Source organism: Desmodus rotundus, chromosome 2, assembly GCF_022682495.2.
Source record: "Desmodus rotundus isolate HL8 chromosome 2, HLdesRot8A.1, whole genome shotgun sequence".
NCBI classification, from domain to species: domain Eukaryota; kingdom Metazoa; phylum Chordata; class Mammalia; order Chiroptera; family Phyllostomidae; genus Desmodus; species Desmodus rotundus.
The window spans coordinates 148096927-148119858 of NC_071388.1; the positions used below are offsets into that span (position 1 = coordinate 148096927).

General features: G+C 36.5%; 1 protein-coding gene across 9 annotated transcripts in view; it reads right to left on the reverse strand.

Annotated features, from left to right (window-relative positions):
- The window catches only part of BAZ2B (bromodomain adjacent to zinc finger domain 2B), a 350928-nt gene that overhangs the window by 37782 nt on the left and 290214 nt on the right, over positions 1–22932 (reverse strand). For all 9 annotated transcript variants that reach the window (XM_053918709.1, XM_053918714.1, XM_053918713.1 and 6 more), the window contains 6 exons: positions 13762–13902; positions 10866–11120; positions 9705–9919; positions 8785–8859; positions 7732–7975; positions 323–385 (listed from right to left, as the gene is read on the reverse strand). In XM_053918709.1, the coding sequence (XP_053774684.1) occupies positions 323–385; positions 7732–7975; positions 8785–8859; positions 9705–9919; positions 10866–11120; positions 13762–13902 (993 nt within the window). The remainder of the gene's footprint in view (positions 1–322; positions 386–7731; positions 7976–8784; positions 8860–9704; positions 9920–10865; positions 11121–13761; positions 13903–22932) is intronic.

A 22932-nucleotide genomic window follows, 5' to 3' on the forward strand; every position in this document is an offset into this window, starting at 1 on the left:
AAACTAGTACCATAAAATTTGAGTGAATTTTAAAAGTAATTATTTCTAAGAAATAAAACCATGCAGTTGTAGATTTTTTAAAAAGTTGAAATGAAGAGCTGAAGACTATAGGTCCTGCTTAAGTTTAGTGCCACATCTTAAGAAGCAGGCTTTTAACCTTGGCACTAAACTTGTAAGGTTTAACTGAGAATGTTTCTGGAGCTCCTTATTTTAATTACTTGTAAAAAGCTTGTTAGCAGCCAGAAAACTAATCTCATACAGGCCAATTTTTAAAATACTGCAAAAAAAAAAAAGATAAAAACTATAATCTGAAAGTGCTTACTTTACTCAGTTTTTCGATCTGCTTTTCTAGCTCTTCAACACTTGCTGCTTGGTCACCTTCATCCTATACATAACAAAATACAGTATCATTTACCCATTTTTAAGATTTATTTGTTCAATCAACCAGCAAATATTTAATTAAAGCCTCCCATATGCAAAGCACTAAAACAGGCCTTATGGAAATGATAGGAGTCAGCTCTTGCTTTCTGTAAACTAATAATCTCTAGGGGAACACATAAAACATTCTACTACAAGAGGAAAACCACCCGACATTAGGAAGCTGTAAGGTCCTCACAGAGGTACAGATTAAGAATCAGGGAGTTCAGGGGAGGGTAAGATGACTTCTACAGGGAAATCTATACCAAGAGAGGCTGTGTGGGAGAGGCTGTGTTTTAATTAACTACTGAAGAATGCTTAGGAACTGATTAATCAGAGAAAAGAGGGCAGGGCACACCAGAAAAACGTTGATATCTCTTGACACAAAAGGTAAGAAGAGGTAATCTGGAAGATAAGACATAGATGAGTTTAAGAGTAAACTGTCTAATGCTGTGAACATTTTGCCCTGATCCTTGGAGGGAGATTGAACATCAGAACTAGCTTCACAAAGATAAACATGGCAATAGTTCTAAGATGGCCTGGAGCAGGGAAAGGCCTGGAAGTGGCAAATCTAGTTAGTAGACTGCAGCAATGATTAAATAGGGAAAAAGGTTGTGGGCCTAATTAGGGAAAAAGAAATAAAAGCAAATAAACATAAGAGATATTACATAGTTAAAACTGAAAAGCCCTCGCAACTCATGGATATGAAGCAGAAAGAGGTAAGGGAGATGAAAAAAGGAGTAAATTATGATGCTAAAGGTTTAAATTTGGAAGACTGCAAAAATATTGGTACCATAAACTGAAAAAGTAATTTTTAGAGCAAAGAAGGTTAAGTTATATTTTGAACATTATATACTGTACTAATTTAGTAAATGGAGAGTTTACATGTGATTAAATGAAATTTTTCACTCTAGGCAATGAGTATAGGAAAATTAACCCTAAATTATGTTTCAGAGGAAAAGCATGAAGGAATGGAAGATACATGTGCTTCTTTGGATTTCAGCCACACTATGTTCCATAGGCAAATTACTCTACTCTTCTGAGACGTCCCTTAATGGTAGATTGGTGATGACATTGCCTGTAACATGGGGTTTTTGTGAGAACTAAACAACAACAGATCTGAAGTCAAGTAGCGGAGCTGCTGACACATAATGTGTAAATAGTCTTTCTCAAAACTGTCTTTTAATGAGAAGATGCAGGTACATCTTAGGTTTGAAAAAAGAACTTGTTTTTGATGTTCACTTTCTATAAGCCTTTTCAAAAGCTACACTGACACCAACAAATCATGAGCAGATATTTCCAGATCAGTATGGTTATCTCCCCCATAAAAGTGAGAGGAAAACCTGAAAAGTATTACTATTAAGTATCACTTATCCACTCCTCATCCAAATTTAGGGGACCAAGTGACAAAGGCACTTAGGCATGTTATTTGTGCTAATAGTAACATGATTTCTATTGGGGATTAACAGAAACCTTAAAAGACAACAGCCTCAGTGACCCTTGAGTCCTGAATCTCAAATAGATATTTTTATATCTATGTGATTGTCAAGTGATAAATGTTTAATAATTTTCTCTCGTAAAATACAATTCAATCTACAAATATCTGAAAGAAGACATCAAAGTTGCTAGGAATCAGCCAATTTAACTAACTGCCATTTCTAATACTCTTCCTACAATGCAAAAGAAGTGAAACGTCTATGAAAGTTTACCACAGACTCAATTCTAGCCATGGTTCTCTCCGTAGTTTCCCAAACAAAAGAGAAGGCCGTCATATGCTCCTACATGTTAGAATTTATATGGCTACTTTCCAGGTTGACACTCACATGGGTTTCAACACAAATCTGTGTATAAGGGAAACAGCCCATTTGTTGAAGGAATAAGAGTGAGAAGAGGGAATTATCTTGAGACAAAGGGTTATGACTTGGTCAAAAGGGACCACGTGACTCTCACTGGAAAGGTTACCTGCAATCGGTTTTTTAAAGAGTTTAACAGACACTCTACCTATACTTTAATCAAGAGGTCAAACCTATTTTTGAGGGAATAATGTGCCTATCTTATCAATCAAGTTCATTAAATAATTAAAATTTTATTAGAAAATTGGTAGGTGGCTACCAATTCTTCATTATAAAGATTAACTCTCAATTCACTTAAAGGAAATGTTAATTTGGCTTCTTAGATATCAAAATATTTATTATTTTTAAAAGTTTTAGAAGTTTTCTCACATTAATAACAAGATATATATTTGCTAGGATCTTCATCAATTAAATCCTAACATCTAATTAACTTTGTAAGTCAACACTTGTTAAAAAAAAAAGAAAATACTACATTAAATGAAACTTCTGGTCTAAAAAACTTTAATAAATAAATAATTAATGGGAATTTAGTATTTATGTCCCTTAAAAAAATATATGGTTTGTTAATTCATGTGAAAAAAGGAAGCCAGATGAAACAATTTCTGTAAATAAATGCTAATTTAGTGGGATAACTACCCAGTGAAATACACTGAAATCTCAATTACATGATGTCAATTTATGAGTCAACACTTTAAAACAATTTGTAATATTAAGTGCTGAAATGGGATGCCAATTCTGTGAAAAGCTTATTAACACTGACCAGAAAAGTGTAATTCCTGCTATGGTAACAGCTCCACTTGCCAAATAAAGCAAATTGGTTATAAATGCTATCTTTTCTTTGCATAATCACAATTCCAATGCCCAAATTATATACCCTTCACATTATTTGCAACGGAATAAAAGTATATGATCAAGTGGTTTCAGAAGTACAGCATTATGCTCTGGCTGGTGTGAACCAGTTAATTGGAGTGTCCTCCCATAGACTGAAAGGTCTCGGGTTCGATTCCTGGTCAGGGAACATACCTGGGTTGCAGTTTCAATCCCTAGTCAGGGTGCCTACAAGAAGGCAACCAGTTGATTGATCTCTCCCTCTCTCTCTCTTTCTCTCCCCCACTTCCCTCCCTGTCTAAAAAAACAACGGAAAAGTGTCCTTGGGTGAGGATTTAAAAAAAACCCACATTATGAAATAATTTCTGCAAGGAATCGCAATGTAGTCTCAAGTGATTTTTATCTTCTTGTTTAAAATATAACATTGGGGAGGGATTTGTGAAAACATTTTACATTTAATGATATTTTTACTTAAGAAAATTGAGTAGTATGTGATCTTACAAGTACTGCTACATTATTAAATCCAGATTCAGTCAAAAATTTGATTCCATAATTTATCATTGGTCTTAATTAGATACTTTCACATATTACATCAACAAAGTTATCTAGCCATGGATGGTATGACTCAGTGGATTGAGTACTGGCCTGTGAACCAAAGGGTCGCTGGTTCGATTCCCAGTCAGGGCACATGCCTGGGTTGCAGGCTAGGTCCCCAGTAGGGGGCACTCAAGAGGCAAACACAGATTGATGTTTCTCTCCCTCCCTATCTCCCTCCATTTCCCTCTCTAAAAACAAACAAACAAACAAACAAATAAAATATTTAAAAGTTATCTATCCCTCCAGGCCTTCTTTCTTTATTTCTCTAGCAGTACTGAGTTGATACAAGGAAGGACAAGAGTTGTTTCTAGCTTCCCTAGCTGAATACCCCGGGCATTGAGGGCAGAAGGAGTGATAGTCTATATATTGCTTTTTGAATACCATTTTATAGCCCTGTCAATATTTCTAGAATCCTTAAAAAAATTTTTTTCTTTTATTGACTGGAGAGAGAAGGGAAGGGGGGAAGAAAGAGAGGGAGAGAAACATAAGTTTGAGAGAGAAATATCAATTGATTGTCTTTTGCATGCAGCCCGACTGCACCGAAGGTGCAACCCAGACACGTGCCCTGACCAGGAATCAAACCTGCAACCTTTTGTTTTGAGGGATAGCGACCACCCAACTGAGCTACACTGCCCAGGGCAATATTTCTAGAATTCTTTTTTGGTGAAAGGTAAACTTCAGCTTTAATTTCTCTTTTACACATGTCCATTTCCATGGCTTATGGTAGCTTCCTTCCCTCAAACACATACAGACACACACACACCTACCTCCACAATCTTGCCTCCTTCCCTTTAGTTTGCTCTGCAAAGCTAGCCTCCCATTCACCATGACTGAATGCCTTCCAATAACGTCAGGGACTTATATCATCAATTATTCTCTTCTTTTGAATCTTCAACCCCCCTCTCTCATTTTATCAATTCTTTCCCTTCAACCAAAAATCATCTCAGTCTTTCCACTTCTGAAAAATCCTTGGTCTTTGTCCCCCTCCAGGAATTGCCCTTCCCTCCAAGGCACAGTACTTGAAATAGTTGTTCTTACTTTCTCACTTTCTATTGTTCTCACTCACAGCCTGGCTCACCCCTCTAACGAAACGGTGCCGACCTCTGTGTTTCCAAATCCACTGAAAACTTTCAGTCCTCATCACACTAGACTCGAGTGCCTTAATGTTTGTTTATTATGTCCTCATTTTTGAAATGTTCAATTTTTCTTGCTTTTTGTTATACTCCATATTTAGAAAACAGTTAAAATTGCAGAGCTAACTACTACTCTTTGAAAGGTTGGCACTCAGCTGGTGTCTGGAACTTGGATTTGAGGGTTCCCTGACCCCAGACCCTAACTGATAAAGTGAGCTCACTAGACCTAAACTGTGCTAACAATGTGGTTTATACACCTGCTTTTCTTCCGGGAGTCTGGAATTTGGCACGTGCTGCACAGAAGGTGTCTTTGTGACCAGTCCCCAGCAAGAAACCTGGCAGTGAGTCTCTAATGAGCTTCACTAGTTCACAACACTTCACGTGTGTCACAATTCATTGCTGGGGGAATTGCTGTACGATGTCACTGGGAAAAAAAACTCTCCAAAGTTTAAGTCTGGTTTCTTCTGAACTTTGACTCATAGGCCTTTTCTCTCTGCCGGTTTGCTTTGTTTCCTATTGCTACAATAATTCATAGACACAGCATAACTAGATGCTGAGTTCTGTGTGTCCTCCTAGTGAATCACTAACTCTGGTTCCCTACAGGAATCTCCCACCTCTCCGTCCCATTATCAGCAATAAGCCTTTTGGGCTCTCTTCAATATTGATGTCCCTAGGGTTCCAACCTCAGTCCACTACTTGATCCACTAAAGCAACTCCCTCGTGCAAACTTATCCACCTCATGATTTTAAGCTATTGTCTGTGTGCTAATAACTTCCACATCTATATTCACAAGACTGAATTATTCTTCAGTCTTCAGATTCTTAAATTCAATTGAATGCTGAACTTCTGCATAGGTACCTCAAACTCAACATGTCTAAAATAAACCCACCGTTACTTCCTGTCTTCAATAATCTGTTCCTCCCCTCATCCCCTATCACCTATTTACTCTGTTCCTCCTCATTTCTCTATCTCAGTTAAGGGCAACAAGAGCATCAGTCTCCCAAGCCAGATAGGTGAGAATTAATCCTATCTCTACTTCAACCCACACAGTCCATCTCAAATACTACTCATTCTTCCTCCAAAATATTTACTGAATCCTTCCCTCCTGCTTCATCCCAGCTACCACTGGTCTGATTTCAGACCTCTTACAACTCACCTAACCTATTGAATATCTCCTGACTAATCTTCCCCCCTCTGATCTTGCCCTACCCAAATCTATTTCTGTCTTCCACAGAGCTACATAATGAGCCACTTAAAAATCAAGTCTGACCATGTCATTCTCTTACTTAAAGCCCTTCAATAGCTTCCTATCACCAAAAAAGTATAGAATCCTAGTTCATAGTTGGTGCATATAGGCTTTCTGGTAACAATAAATAACATGTAAGTCCCTGAAAGCAGTGGTCCCCAACCTCTTTGGCACCAGGGGCCAGTTTCACGGAACACAATTTTTCCATGGCCTGTGGTTTTGGGATGATTCAAACTCACCTCCTGCTGCACGGCCCGGTTCCTAACAGGCCTGGACCAGTCCCAGTCCATGGCCAGAGGTTGGGGACCCCTGCCTTAAAAGCACACTGTGGTTTCAGGCTCATGTGTCTCTCTGCCTGGAAAACTCTTTCCTGTATTCCTCCCCAGCTTAACATTCAGCCCAGCTTGTAGCCCCAGCTAATATTGGCTCCAGAAAGCCTTTGTGAGAATTTATTCCTCAGAATGGTTAAATGCCTTTCCTTTCTATCTGCCTAGTACATTGTAAATACCTCTATTGAAGCAGTTAACACTGAACACATTATACTTTATTACTGCAAATCTTCCTCAGTGAGCCTATAAATTGAGAGGGGTCTTTGATCAAAAGTGCCTGAAGCTAGGCCCATAATAAACTGATGTTTGAGAAATATACCAGTTTCACAAAACCTGACAACACTTTTAAGGCATGAAGTATTGTACAAATATAAAACAGTATGTCACTGGAATGAAAGAGAATACCTAAAATTAAGAATCAGCATAATTCTTTGGAGAACTCTCAAGTCATTCTATACAAAGAAAAACTTAACTTTTTTTATTCAAGTAAGTGCTTGCTGTCTCTAGGTAGTCTATTCAATATTTACTTACCCATCACAAAATACTTTATATGTGAATTATAATATTGTTTTCAGATGAAGAAACTGAAACAAGTATCAAAATGAATTAAAACCCAAATCCATTTGACCCCAAATTCTGTGTTATGTTTTTGTTTTATTAAATTTATTTGAGTGACACTGGTTAACAAAATTATACAGGTTTCTGGTGTACAATTCTATTACATATCATCTGGACACTGTATTGGGTATTCCCCAACCCAAGTCAACTCTCCTTCCATCACCATTTATCCTCCCTGTACCCCTTCTCTGCCGCCTTTCCCCCAGCAATCACAACACTGTTGTCCATGTCCATGAGTCTTTCTCTTTTTTTTTCCTTTTTTGCTCAATCCCTTCATTCTCCTCACCCAGCACTGCCTCACCCCCTGACAGCTATCAGCCTGCTCTCTATCTATGAGCCTGTCACTATTTTGCCTGTTGGTTCATTTTGTTCATTAAATTCCACATATGAGGGAAATCATGTGGTATTTGTCTTTGTCTGACTGGCTTATTTCACTTAGAATAATGCTCTCCAGGTCCATCCATGCTGTGGCAGAGGGTAAGATTTCCTTCTTTTTTATGGCCAAGTAATATTCCATTGTATAAATGTACCATAGCTTTTTTGTCCAATCATCTGCTGATGGACACTTGGGCTGCTTCTAAATCATGGCTATTGTAAATTAGCTCAATGAACACAGGGGTGCAAATAGTCTTTCAAATCAGTGTTTCTGTGTTATTTTTCAATGTTATGCAGTCTTAGTTAAATATTAAAATCAACTTAAATTTTCTTACCTCATCTTCACAGATATCAGTCTTCTTTCCTTTTTTGTCTTCTTTATCTTCTTCATCTTCATCATCTTCATCAGCTTGGTCATCACTATCATCGTCATCATCATCATCATAATCACTGTCTCCTCCCTTCCTTCTTCGCTTTCTCCCTGGAGTGGGCGTCCCTAAAGGATGCTGCTCTTCTCCAAGATCAATGCCACCTGCAGTGTCTCTTTTGCCTGTTTTCTTAGCATGAATTATTCTGAGCCTTTAAATATATATAAAATGATGATATAAAAGGAAAGGCTTCTTTCTATACTTTTTAAAGAGTTTTAAGAAAAAGTACCTAATGATATTTTATTTCTCTCACAGTAAACAATAAATCAATGATAATAAAAATTAGAATTAAAAAAATTTAAGAAATGTGTTTCTAGAAATGACAGAATGTATTAACTTTCAAGAATAATTCTAGGTATCTCTTTGGAATTAGAACACTTTAAAAAAAGGAAATGTTAGAAAGTTGGAAAGACTAATTCTAGCAATGGCCAAGTGACAATTCCTGATCCCCTACTATCAGACTGAATAAATTTCAATACAAATTGCCACAAAAAAACACCTTCTTAACATAGAAGCTGAATAATTTCAGCATATTTCCTGGCAGGAAGCTAATTAAGTTTTAATGTTGAATATATTTAGTATGTTACATGCTTATAAAAGTAAATTTTAACTAGAAAGCAATTAAGAAAAAGGGTGCCAGTTCCAAACAGATTCTATTTATGACAAAAGTAACCTGATAGCAACAACAATCTTAGAAAATGTAATTACTTGACTTCTTTGAAAGAAAAAAGACAAATGGACTTTCTTCTAAATTTGAATTGTATGAGCTCAATAAATCTCATTATATCTTTTGTCCATTGCAAATTATGGCCCTGAGTTTTATTAATTTCATGTCTTAATTTTAAGATTTACCATTTCTAATTCTTAGACAAAATAAAGTTTAAATTCTGTCTTTCCAATTTATATGTTTTACTGGGGAACATGTACAAAGGGAAAGTATATTAATTTTAATAAACTTACTTGCGAAGTTTACCTTCTACCACCCATTTATCTCTCCTCAAGTTTGACATATAATCGATGTTCTTGTCAATTTCACTGCCAATGCAAAAGATTATTAAAAAACATAAATTAATCCATCATGCAATACATTGATTTGGTAAGCAAATTAATGTAGTTTTTTAGTGAGTGAAAATGATGATTATCATGAATAACAAAAACAAGTGAAAATTATATTAATACAGTGTCATAGCTAAAATGTCCACCAATAATAGAAACGCATGACTCTGAAATACGTGAATTGATCCTTTTCCTAAAAAGGTGAGGAATTAAAAATGACATAATTAAAAAAAAACTGTTACATAGCAAAAACAAAATGAACTTGGATTTGTTCACCAAATCTTAAAATACTAGACTGGAAGACTTACTTTGACTTTTAAATGAGATTAAGTATTTTTTTTAAAGTACAAATTAAGACAGCAATAAACTAATAATATTAAGGTTGCTTTAAGGCATAATAAATAACAAAGAGCTGGATAATTCTGTGAATGGATACTAAGGAAAATTAGTAGTCATCTATCATTACAAGATGTCAAGAAAACAAAAATTCTGGATTATTCCAACAATGCTAGATTCTGGGACTATAGCAAGAAATAGTATTTTTACATTTTAGCATATACATAACAAAATTATTAAATGAACAAAACAGGTTCCAACTATATGTACAGTATGATACAAATTTTCTTTTCAATAGACTACAAAGAAATACACTAAAATTTATTAGTAGTCATCTCTGAATGGGAAGATTAAGTATAATTTTAATTTTTTTCTTTGTGATAGTCTATAAGTTTGAAATTTTCTAAGCAATCTGCATTACTTTGTGGTAAGACAAATTCGAAACAGAGAAGAATCACCGGAAAAGTCTGGCCATAGGCTTAGCTTACCTCACCACACTCTTGCTGCAGGCCAGTTCATTGATCAGGAAAGCCAGGACGGAGGCTTTCTGTGCTGGAGTGTGAGCTTGAAAAGCTTTGGTCTTCAGGCTTTCAGTAAGCTCCGTTTGTCCACAGTGGGCTTCCATAAAAATCTGCAAAATCTCGGAAACGTTGTCCCGATTCACACCAACATTCAGCAAATGTTCTCCAAGAGCTGTTTTGGCCTACAAAATTTTGGCATTTTCATCAGTATTGGCAAATCCATTCATAGCATAAAACAATATAACTTTAAAAGGCTGGCATAAAATTTAGATATTACTGACAAGAGCTTTATTCACATTTTTTGATCAAGTAGAGATAAAAATAGGCAGGAGATGATAGGCAATTCAAGTATTTGTAATCTTTCTATTCCTCCTCCAAACTCTTGGTTCAAAGTCAGATGGGGAGAAGAGTATATAAACTCACGAGTAGGAATCGTCTACCACACCCTCTTTCATTGCAGAAACTATCCCAAGTTTTTCCAGGCTTTATGTGGACATTCAGGAGAGGGAAATAGGAGATTCGAAGCACTATTATTGTGTGGTCTGACTCTCTGGCATCACGGATTTTACTGTCTGGTATACTGAGTGACAGGGAGAAGAAGGAAAATGTAACAGGTGCATCTCTCTCTACAATATTACCTGTAGCAAAGCTGACTGAAGTACGTATCTTAATTGGAATTAAGATAACTGAATTTACTGAGTATACACTGAGCAGTACAGACTCTTAACAGGCTTGTCTGTAGGTGCCTTGATTAGCCTCAGTTACTCACAGTGATTCAGAGAGAACACAGTATAATTTCAGAAGGCACACATGAGTTCTAATTGCTATTTGATTTATGAATTCTCTGTTTTTGTTAATATCACTTAGTATTTTCTTAAGTCAACTTGGTTTTGCTGAAAGTGAGAGGAATAAAAAGAGGAATTTGGGAATAATCTACATTACTTAGGCTTTATAAAGCAGATTTTTCTAGGTATGTACCAATTGTAACTTAAAGCGAATACACATTTAACATTATATAGAAAAAAATGGACTATTCTGTACAAACTTCTGGTAATATGTTACAACCAGCTATCAATGCACTGGTAATACAACGTTAAAACATACTTTTACGTATATGTATTTTTTTACCTTGTATCCCGTAATTAGACCTGGATCACATACGGCAGCTGAGAGGAGCCTCACAAGCAGGTCTTGCACTTCACCCATGCTGTCCCCTATGTTTAGCAGTCCCTCTTGAAGAACACTTAGGTTTGGAACATCAATATTCACATCAAAGCCCAAAACTTTACCAAAGTTTCGTAGGAACTGCACCACCATGAGACAGTCTGAAAATGTACTTCCAGAGAGAACAAGTCCTGGAATGCGAGGCAACTCTGGCAAAGGCTGAAAATAAAATAAGATTTAAAGCTGTGATTTAGTATCTTCTGAAGCCAAGTAAGTTGCTATCTTTCTTTCTCTTGCACCGTACGGTGGAGTTCCCTCTGGACTGTAAATTCCCTGGGTGCATTTCTGCAGCCCCAGGGTATTAAGCAGACGATGGTGACTTCGAGTAACCATCAACAAATTTTGGTTGAACACAATATAAACTTAGATCTCTCTAAATGAGAACACAAATTTTAATTAACTTACAACATATTGATAAAACATGGGTTATATAACTGGATCAAAATTTAGATAACATTAACAAATAAACATTTCCATAGATACAGACAACAGTATGGTGATTGCCAGGGGGAAAGGGGGTGACGAGAGGAGAGGGTATGGGGGATAAATGGTGATGGAAAGAAACTTGACTTAGGGTGGTGAACACACAATGCAATATACAGATGATGTGTTATAGAATTGTACACCTGATACCTATATACTTTTGTTAACCAGTGTCACCCAAATAAATTCCATTAAAAAAAGAAAGAAACATTTCTAAAGTATCATGGACATACTCAGTAGAGCACATGTACTGAGTGTAGAGACTAATTTATACACTGCACTTTTGGGGAGCTCAAATGAACAGTGTGTCCCTGTGGGCTGCATGGTTGGAAAGACTGGTGCCGTCTCTGGCTAATGAATGCTGATAAATTACTAGGTCTGCATGACCAGAACCCATGAGCACATCAAGAACTGCTTTATACTGCAACTAAATCTTTGGGTTTCCTGTACATAGTGCCATATTAATATTGCATTGAGTTTCAGTACTAAAGCTAGAAAGCTGCCTCTTCTGCTACTTCTCAACTATGCCCACAATATTAACACTTTAATGATCAAGTTGTAGTAAAAGCTGCCATGGATGTTCCAACAATAGGTAATCTAAATGAAAAACATTTTTGTCCATGAATGGTATTCAGTAACAGTACTTTAAATTTTGATTGGAAAAAAACTGTGACTTGTGTTTCTATTTATCTAAATTGGTCCTTGTTCAAAAATGTCCCCCTGCCTGGCACTTACTTGAGTAACTGACCAAAGGCTTCCATGCTACCATCGCATGGGGGCGGCACAGCGCAGGGCGACACTTCACACACCCATTTGAAACCATTTAGTTCTGAGTTTTCTTTCATTCTAAACATATACATATCCATATGGTTCTAGAAATTTATATAACAAAGCTAACAAACCTAAGTTTACAACGAATTTATATGTTTGATATGGTGCATATGGATTTAAGTAGAAATGAAGGGTGCAAGAAAATAAAGCTTACTTAAGGTCAAAAAAAATCACTCACTCTGAGCTTTTTAAATGTGTTAACTAACCTATATACCCATTCTGTGCTTAGGAAATTTTATACATCCAACTGACTAAAATTAGTATGTATACTTTAATTTCAATTTAAAAGTATTACATAGAATATTAATTTAATTAAATCCCCACTAGGGTATTAAAAGTTTGCTTTAAGCACTTTAGAAAAGAGCTCCCATAAACCAAGAAACGATCATATTTGTGTATCAGATGAATATTGCATATAAGTAAATATAGATCCTTGATCAAATAATGTTACTGAGACAGTTATAGAGATGATATGCATTATTGATATAATTATCTAAAAATACCATTTCTTATTTAAGAAGTCAAACATAATTGATTTCTACTCTTAAGTGTGTAAAATTATGCCAGTAACCAAGATTATTTTGCTCTTTCTAAGTTTCTTTTATGTTTTAGCAACACTGTATTTCTGTGAAACAGGATAGAAGAGAAACACACATGAGGTACTTTAGCTGGATGTATTTCTTGGCTTTTAAAATGTCCTAAACAGTACGAACTCTGGAGTTTAACAAACTGAGGCTTGAAACCGGGTTGATTTAACAGTGTGTAATCTCGGGCAAGTTCTTTTAGCTCTTCGTGTTTCACTTTTCTCATCTGTAAACTGGCATAAATACCAGCTCCACAGGACTGCGGTGAGAATTCACATAAAGCACTTAGCACAGTGCCCAGCATGGAGAAACATACTCAAGCATCACTACAGCATTGAAGGAGATTATAAATTATAAATCCTAACTTAAGTATCTACAGGGTGTAGGGAGGAGTTAGATCTTTCTGTATCTAAATGCCTGGGAATGACCAAATGGAAATAGAAACAATAGAAATTCTACCAACGTTTATAATCCACCTTTGTAGATTTCTGTAGTATTTCTACTGCAAATTAAAATGGTTTGCAGTACTCCACTTATATATTAAGAACTGCCACTATCCACACAAAAGCTCTGGGGAGGTTTATTGTTGCTCCTCCAGGAGAGGCAGATCGACTTAAACTTGGAAATCCACTGTTCTAGTTAAAAATGAAAGGCTTTCATGATGGTAGTAGCCCTGCCCATGAGAGTCAGGTGAGAACAGAGGAAAAATTATGTTTACTAATAAAATGGTTTAGGATAGCTCTGGAGGGGTGTTCGGGGGGTGGGGCATAGAGAAAAAGAGAAAAATCTCACAGACATGACCACAGCCTGGTGGTTGCAGGGGGGGTGGAGGTAGAAGAGGGTATAGGGGTGATAAGTGGTGGTGGAAAAAGGCAATAAAAATGGTTTATATAATAAATTACCTTTTGATCTGCTAGGCACATGTCTTCATTAGGTTTCTTTAGCTCCTTTGCCATTTCTAATTCTAATCTTCGTTGCTCTAGTTTACGCTCTTTATTTAATCTTTTCTCATCACGTTTTTCTTGCTTCAACCGTTCTTTCTCCTTAAAGAGAAAACCATGTCCACAATATTTTTGTTAATTATGGTATGTGTTTGAAAAACTCCAGTTAAAATTTACAAAGTGATCAAATTGTTAATATTTCCATCAATAGAATCCTCTTAGGAGATTTAGGAATACTCTTGGAATTACACAGAAACAATGACATTGGTTTTCATGTATTTACCCTCTGAATCATATTATGTCTGTATAAATATAAAGTATAAATATTGGATTGAACACAGATTATTCTATTATGCAAAATGTATTCAATCCTTTCCCAGGTTATAATACAAGAATAAAACACCTATTAATAAACACAGACAAATTTTTGTGTAGCTCCAGGAAGCAAGGGAGGAATTACAGCAGGAGAGTGGAAACAACATGTTTGACTATGCAAAAGCATTTCTTTCAAAGCAATTAAATAGTCTTAAGACAGCTCTTGTAATGAAATATGAGTGTTATTTACCACTATAAATGATACATTAAGAGAATGCAAAATGGATTCTGAAGGCAATTCCAAAAGCTCTCAAAAATATATTGGATAATGGCAACAATATGAAAATAATCATCTTTTCACCCTGTTGTAGGGATGACATTCAGTGGGAAGAAGTCAAGATAGCTAACACAATAATACCAGTGTCATTACTTTATTGTCATATCTCAAATACAATTCTTATTTATTAAGAGAAGAAGTCATAGTAGAATCCTCAGTCAGTTCAAACTGACCTCACACATCTGACACATTAATGATGGGCTTACTTCCATAAGGCTGAAAATGTCTTTTCTTAATTAAAAGTCTTTCAATTTTCTTTACTTTTACCAAAATAAAGTATAACTCCTTATTCTGGAATTCCATACTCTACCTTTCCAAATTATCACCCATTTCTACATTTCATAGATTTACATTTCCAGCTCCTGATGGGCATCTCCCTCATCTCCTCACACTGGTGTGCTCCAGGTACAAGGGACATCATTCCCATCCTGCACATCTAAGTCTTAATTAAACACGACCACCTCACCCCCTTACCAGTCTTTTAAGTTCTCAGAGTTCTTTCCTATAACTTAACATTTTCATTGTTTTTAATATTAAAACTTTTTAAACATTTTTGTTGCTTCCTGTACTGTATTAGCACTTCTGTCCATCTCTTAACCATCTGCATTCGGGTAAGACCACACACTGACCACACGGGGAATCATGCTGAGGGGAGCGGAGAGGACTGGGGAAGGATGTTCCAGGCTGAGAGATGAGAAAGCACAGTGTGTTTAAGGAATTGCTAGTAGTTTCAAGACTGTAGCACAGGTTGCAGATGTGAGCAGTTGCTGAATATTATGACACAGAGTCAGAGGCCAGGGAAGGAGAGCCTTTTTATACAATATACTCAAGTTAAATTATTTATTTTTATTCTGTCTCTAAATTTTTAGCTTACTCAAGCAGATGTTTGGGAGGGAAATGATAATAAAGCTAGATTATAAGATTATTGACACCAAAAAAGTTCTACCATTAATTTTAGCAATTATAAACTAAAAGCAGTTTCCAAGGGTCCAAAGACATAAAATACACACAATTACAGTATATGTGACATTCCCACAATACAGAATATACAGATTTTCACAGCAAATTATCATTGGCAGAATAGAACAATTTTTTTCTAGAATTAGATTTTCATTTTTCAAGCACATGAAATGTTGCTCTAAGAACTTTTTCAAAGAAGGAAGACAACTTTTTGGCCACTTACCAGAATAATGAATTAAAATCGTCAATAGAAAGAGAGTATTAAATGTCTCCTACAGATTTCAAAGTAGCTGGTATAAATTTTCCTACTATGTAGGACTAACCCAGAATTCTTCATTATGTTTATAATAGTAATTATAAATATAATAATACTCTACTATTCACTAAAAACTGCTGAAAATGGCTCCCATTTTTTTTTCAAAATGAGAGAAAGGACTCATGTGACACTAAAGCTCTTTTCACTGTGCGAATTTCACATTGTTGATGATCAGGGTGCATGAAAACTTCAAGGAGATGGAGACAGGGAAGGAGTTAGAATGCACTTAATGCCATGGGATAAATACGGCTTATACTCTTGGATCATTTTACTTAGTGATATACAGTATTTTTCCCAATTAAAAAAGCATGGCTAGCTCTGGCCGGGTGACACAGTTGGTTGCAGCATCATTCCCTACATCAAAAGGCTGCAGGTTCAATTTCCGATTGGGGGACATACCTGGGTTCTAGTCGGGGCACCTATGGGAGGCAACCTATCAATGTTTCTCTCTCTTTGATGTTTCTCTTTCTCTCAATCTCTCTCCTTTTCTCTCTAGAATCCATACACATATCCTCTGGTGAGGATTTAAAAAAAAAATGGCACCCTGGTTGGTGTGGCTCAGCGGATTGAGTGCTGGCATGTGAACCAAAGTGTTGCGGGTTTGATTCTCAGTCAGGGCACATGCCTGGGTTGCAGCCAGGTCCCCCGTAGGGGACTTGTGAGAGGCAACCACACATTAATGTTTTTCTCCCTCTCTTTCTCCCTCCCTTCCCCTCTAAAAATGAACAGATAAAATATTTTAAAAAATGGGTATAATATGAAGTAGAACGTAAAGTGACATCAGCTTTTAGGATAAAATGGATATTTCTAAGAAATCATAGAAATTTGTAGGATATTTATTACTTAAAGACAATCATCCATTCTTGTCTATTAGAGATACTTCAAAAGAAACATGGAGTCTCAAAATTTAGTGAATTTTAATAAATTTTATAGAACTAATAGAAATCTTGCGGTTCTGGTACAAAATAACTCTCAAAAAGAACCAGATCTTCTAGGGTTCACTCAAAAATCAGCTAATAGTTCAAAGGGCATATCAAGACAGTCACAATCTAGCCCCACACAGTTCTGGTCTCATATCTCATGATTCTCGATGCATTTCCTACACTCTAGGCACACACATTGTGTGATACAGATGTGTTGAGAAGACTGTAATCAGTTTGATGCATTGCTTGGATGATGATGATGGTGATGGCGATGAAGACAATGGTTAAGAAAAAGAAGGGGGAGGGGGAGAGGAGGAGGGGGAGGAGGAAAAGGAAGAGGGGAGGAGGAGGAGTCAAAGAAGCAGAGATGCCACCAAGTAGAACAAAGCTGAGGCTGAGAAACAGCCGAGATGGCTGTAAACACGAGGTTAAAACTGACCACCCCTCATTTCCACCTTCCTCCTCCCCTCCCCCACAGGTCCTGTTAGTTACAACACTATACTTTTGTATATATCATCCCCTTTGCCTAGAATGCATAGTTCCTGTTCCTTTCCATAGAAATAAAGTCTGTTTTTCTTTTGTTCTTCCCACAGCTACTTCAGGAATTTTAATATTTCTCTTTTTTGAGCATGTAACATTATAGCATTTATTGTACTGTGTAACAATTATTTGTTTGAATTGACCACTTTGGTGTGAGCTTCTAATTGTCAAAGGAACAAATTTATTCAGCCGTTTTTCATGGACCTATTCAATTCCCAGCAGTACAATTTGCCAGACACCTCAAGAAAGTTTTTAATGATTTGATTTTTAACCTGACTCTCAAGCTTGTATCAGTTCAAAGTTCCTCTCAAATTGGTCTAATTATTGTTCATATTTCCTGCTATAATAGTTATCACATGTCTCTAATGCACATGTTCTGTGTGCCTCACCACAAAAATTATGTAAGCACTTATTAATTTGCTGAATTATTAATTCTACAAATGCTGCATCAATATAGGTCAATATTTGTACTAGTCATTAAACATATTCAATAGCCAATTTTTCCTACCTTTTATATTTCATTCTGGATACAAACATAATAGATGTCTTCTTCTATTTTTCAATTATAAATAAGCTTTGTATCTAAAAGTAGAATTCTATATATTTAATAACAACATGCAAGTGATATTTAGGAATTTAGAAATATCTAAGTTATATTATGCATGTAGTTGCATTATATATGTTAATCATTTTAATTGCAAAAACTCTGATTTGATATGGTTATAAATAGACCTCACCATATCAAAGTAAAATAGACTCATTACCTCACTATATTTCCAGAAACTAAAGTTTAAAGTGGCAGTGCTACTTGAAGCTAAATTGGAAGATGCTGAAATCTGTATTCTCTTGTCTCTTGAGTGTACTGTTTGAAAGTGCCATATATTTACCCACCATTAACCTAAGCATTTTCTTTTTTTAGATTTTAAGTCACTTTTATTTTCAATTATAGTTGACATACATTATTATATTAGTTTCAGGTATACACCCCAGTAATTAGACATTGCGTAACTTACTAAGTGATCATACCAATAAACCTGGCATCCGTCTGACAAAGTTACTGGAATATCACTGACCATGCTCTCTATGCTATATTTTTCATTCCCATAATTCTTTTGTAACAACCGATTTGTACTTCTTAACCCCTTCCTCTTTTTCATCCATTCCTCCAACCCCTCCCTGTCTGGCAAATGTCAAAATGTTCTCTGTCTCTGAGTCTGTTCTGCTTCTTCACTTCTGTTTTAGATTCAATTGTTGATAAATATGTACTGCATTTTATTGTTCAAATCCTTAACTTTTTTCTTCTTTTTCTTAAAGACGACCCTTTAACTTTTCATATAATACTGGTTTGGTGGTGAAGAATTCCTTTACCTTTTTCTTGTTTGGGAAGCTCTTTATCTGTACAATTCTATGATTTTGCTGTTGGTGACCCTACTTTGGTTTTGAATATTAATTATAGCTTGCTAATAATAAAAACCCAAGAATATCTTTTATTTCACTTACAAGTTGTAGACAAGGTTGTACGTTATCCATATTTGAGTTATTTATTTAGATTAGAACTCAAGACCTGAGTAAAGCATTCGCTTGATTTTTCTACTTTTGTCAACCATTGGGTCATAAGAGTGGTATGTTCTCATGACAGCAGAAGTCACTCGTTGTTCTCTTATGTACAGAGATAGGTCTAGAATCTTGGGCTGAGCACAATCAGTCTAGATCTTCATCTTAACTGTATGTATGTGCATATATTTGGTATTGCTCTTATTAGCCTTAGAAGAGAAAACAGTATTTTCATAAATTTATCTGTCCAATTCTAAATGGTAGTTTTGCTGGGTAGAGTACTCTTCGTTATAGAGTACTATATCCTTGCTTTTCATCACTTTAAATACTTCTTGACAATCCCTTCAGGCCTGCAAAGTTTCTGTTGAGAAATCAGCTGACAGTCTTTGTGGAGCTCCCTTGCTGCCATTAAGACTCTGCCTTTGTCTTTAACCTTGTGAATTTTAATTATGATGTATCTTGGTGTGCGCCTCTTTGGATTCATCTTGTTTGGAACTCTCTGTGCTTCTTGAACTTGTATGTCTATTTCCTTTTGTAAAGTTTTCTGGCATTAGTTTTCTAAATAGGTTTTCAATCTCTTACTCTCTCTCTTCTTCCTGTACCCTCAAGATGCAAATGCTGGTATGCTTGAAGTTGTCCTAGAGGCTCCTTACACTACCCTCATTTTTAAAAAATTCTTTATTCTCTTTGCTGTTTTGATTGGGTGTTTTTTTTCTTCCTTATATTTCAAATCACTGTTTTGAGTCTCAGCTTCATCTACTCTATTGTTGATTCATGTAAATTATTCTTCATTTCAGTTTATGTAACCTTACTTCTGACTGGTCCATTTTAATGCTGCTGAAGTCCTCACTAAGTTCAATGAGCATCTTAATAACCAGTATTTTGAACTCTGCACCTAGTAGATTGCTTATCTCCATTTTGTTTAGTTCTGTTTCTGGAGTTTTGTTCTGCTCTTTCATGCGGGCCATGTTTCTTTGTCTTCTCTTTTTGGCAGCTACCCTGTGTTTGTTTCTATGCATTAGGTAGAACTGCTATATCTCCCAGAGTTGGTGGAGTGGCCCAATATAGCAGGTGTTCCATAGGGTCCAGTGACACAGCATTCCCTATCACCCAAGCTGGGGACTCAAGGTGCACCCTTCTTATGAGCTGTGTACACCCTCCTGTTGTAGTTGAGCCATGTTTGCTATTGTCATATCAGTGGGAGGGATTTCCCCAGGTCGACTGGCTGCAAGGACTGGTTGTTTCCACTGACCACTGTGGAGGATCATCTGTGCAGCATCCCACCCTCAGAGCAGGACTTACTTGTTGGGGCTCTGGTGTCTACTGAGTCTTCCCCTTGACTGTGTCCATCATGGAGGAAGCTTGGTGATGCTTCAATGAGGTCTGAAGCTATCCACTGAGTGAGCTGGCTTTGTGGCCTCCCTGGAGGTACAGGCCAAGGTCTGCGTTCTGCCTGTAGCCTCGTGGCATGAACTACAAAGCAATCTGCAGATGGGTGCTACTTGTGCCGGGTTTGGAGGCTCCCCCAGCAAGGCTAAGCTGTAAACCAAGGTTGGCTGGTGCTAGTGCCAGGCCTGGGGCCACTTAAGGATAGGTATGAAGCATGCTGAGGTCAGACGCTACTTGTTTGAGAGATTTTAGGAAAATCTGAAGCATGAATCAAGACTGGCCATTCATATGGAAAAGCCACTGGAAATTACTCAGGTGGGCCAAAAGTTGGTGGGGCAGAGCCTCAAGGACTCACCAGGATGGGGCAAACAGTATGAGCCAGGTTGATGGAATCTCTGACATGGAGCATGCCTACTGGCTATGTCAGGTGAGGGTAAGCAAAGGAACAATGGCCTCTGTCAGCACTGTTTTCTGGGAGAAAGCTGTCCCCTCCCAGCTCTTACCCTGATGCTGGACAATTCTATTTCAACCCGTATGCCTCTGGTGCCTCTCAAGGTGCTTCCACAGGGCTATAACTCAGAGGAAGTGAGTCCAAGTAAGTCCATGCAGGGGTCCTTTAAGTTAAGAGGAACTGCTTGGGACTCCAAAAGCTTTGCCTCACTCAGCCTTAATGCCCACTGATTTTTACAGCCAGATGTTACGGAAACTTCTATTCCTGGCACTGGACCCTGGGCTTGGGTCCAGATGTGGGGTTGAGACCCCTTGCTCCTTGGGCGGGTGGGAGGGCGGAGAAACCTCTGCAGGCAAGCTATCTCTCCCAATATTTATTCACCACACATTGGTGTGAGACCAGCGCATTCCTTGTCTCTGCCCTCCTACCAGTATCAATGTGGCTTCTTCTTTAATTCCTGGTTTTAGGACTTCCAGTCAGCCAGATTTCCGGTGGTTCTATATGATGGTTGTTCTGTAGATTTGTTATAATTTTGATGTGATTGTGGTAGGAGGCAAGCAAGCACCACATTTACCTATACTGCCATCTTGACTAGAAGTGTTCATAAGCCTTTTTTTTTTTCAACTCACTTTTTTTTTTAATATTTTATTTATTTATTCTTAGATAGAGGGAGAAGAGAGGGAGAGAAACATCAATGTGTGGTTGCCTCTTACGTGCCCCCCACTGGGGACCTGGCCCGCAACCCAGGCATGTGCCCCGACTGGGAATCGAACCAGTGACCGTTTGGGTCACAGGCTGACACTTAAGCCACTGAGCCACACCAGCCAGGGCCATAAGCCTTTCTTGACAAATTAAATTACTGTGCTTAATCTTACATCTAATTTCTATAACACTATATACATATATATTTGTTTATATGTCAAATATTAGGATTTCACAATAGAACTTTCTGATTTTGCAAGACCAGTTCACAAAAAATGTGTGACGTATCAGAGATAAGACTTATTAAACCTAACATAATATAAAATTAAAATTAAAATGTGTTTTACACTACTAATATTGGTTAAATATTGGGGCACTAACTTAAGACTGCCTACAAATGACTGTAAAATATAGCTCTTGATTATATTTTAGGTGGATTATAAATAATTACAAGCAAATTAGTACGCTTCCTACTGATTGAGTTTTGGCCTTCATTCCCTTATACACAGCCCCTCCCCCAACATAGTATTTTAGATGCAGGAATTCTTGAAATGTTAATTATTCGAATATAAGTCCTTTATAGTAAAAAATATTTCATCATCTTAATTATAGTAATATAATTTTTCTTAACTAACGTTTTAGTTAAGAAGTCCTTTAAATTTCATTTCAAATTTGAAAAGCGTTTGATAGCAAATATATTAGTTTAGAATATCCTAGACAGCTCTAAATATCTAGGTAAAAATTTAAATTCACTTTTTTATGTACATAAAAATATTATTTTGGACTCTAAAAGAATAGATGAAATACTTCTTGAAATCTACAGAGTAATAACAAATGTATGAAATAAATTTATTCTATTTTGGAATTACAAAAGTTTGAAAACAAAACAATGAATGTGGTAAAATGACCTGTTATTGTAAAGCTTTATGACTCATCAGATTGCTAAACAGGCCATTTTTAAGAGAACATGTTGCAAAGATGCCCATGTTTTTTGCATTTTATGATTCTACTGGGTCTCTGAGGTGTTTGTTCTGAGCATAATTAGGAGAATACATCCTTTTTGACAGCAACTTGTACTTAAAATTTCAAAAACATAAATATAATTTAAGAGACACAGGTTTACCTCAGGGTACAGGAGAATAAAGGTGTAAATAAGATTAGTAATAAAAGCCATTTATAGAAGATAAATCTGAAGAATAAAAATGATACTGTTTTATGGTCACATATTGAGTATGAGTAAATCAGGGCAATTTTTTAAAGGGGCCTATTTTTACATTTAAAAATTATGAATATTATGAAAATTAAACAAATGAAAAAAGTGAATCACATGACTGAAGAAATATATTTATGTGTATATATATATATACATATTTAATATTCACATGAGGATATGTTTATTTTATTCTGATTGAGGACATTTTTTTTCATTGCTTCTTAAAGAAAGAGAGGAAAGAAGGGAAGGAGGAAGAGGGGTAGAGAGAGACAGAGAAACACTGATGTGAGAAAAAGAAGTATCAATTGTATGTGCCCTGAACTGGGATGGAAACAGCAACCTGGGTATGTGCCCTGACCAGGAATCAAACCCAAGACCTTCCGGTCTATAGGATGATGCTCCAAACAACCGAGCCACATTGGCCAGGGCATA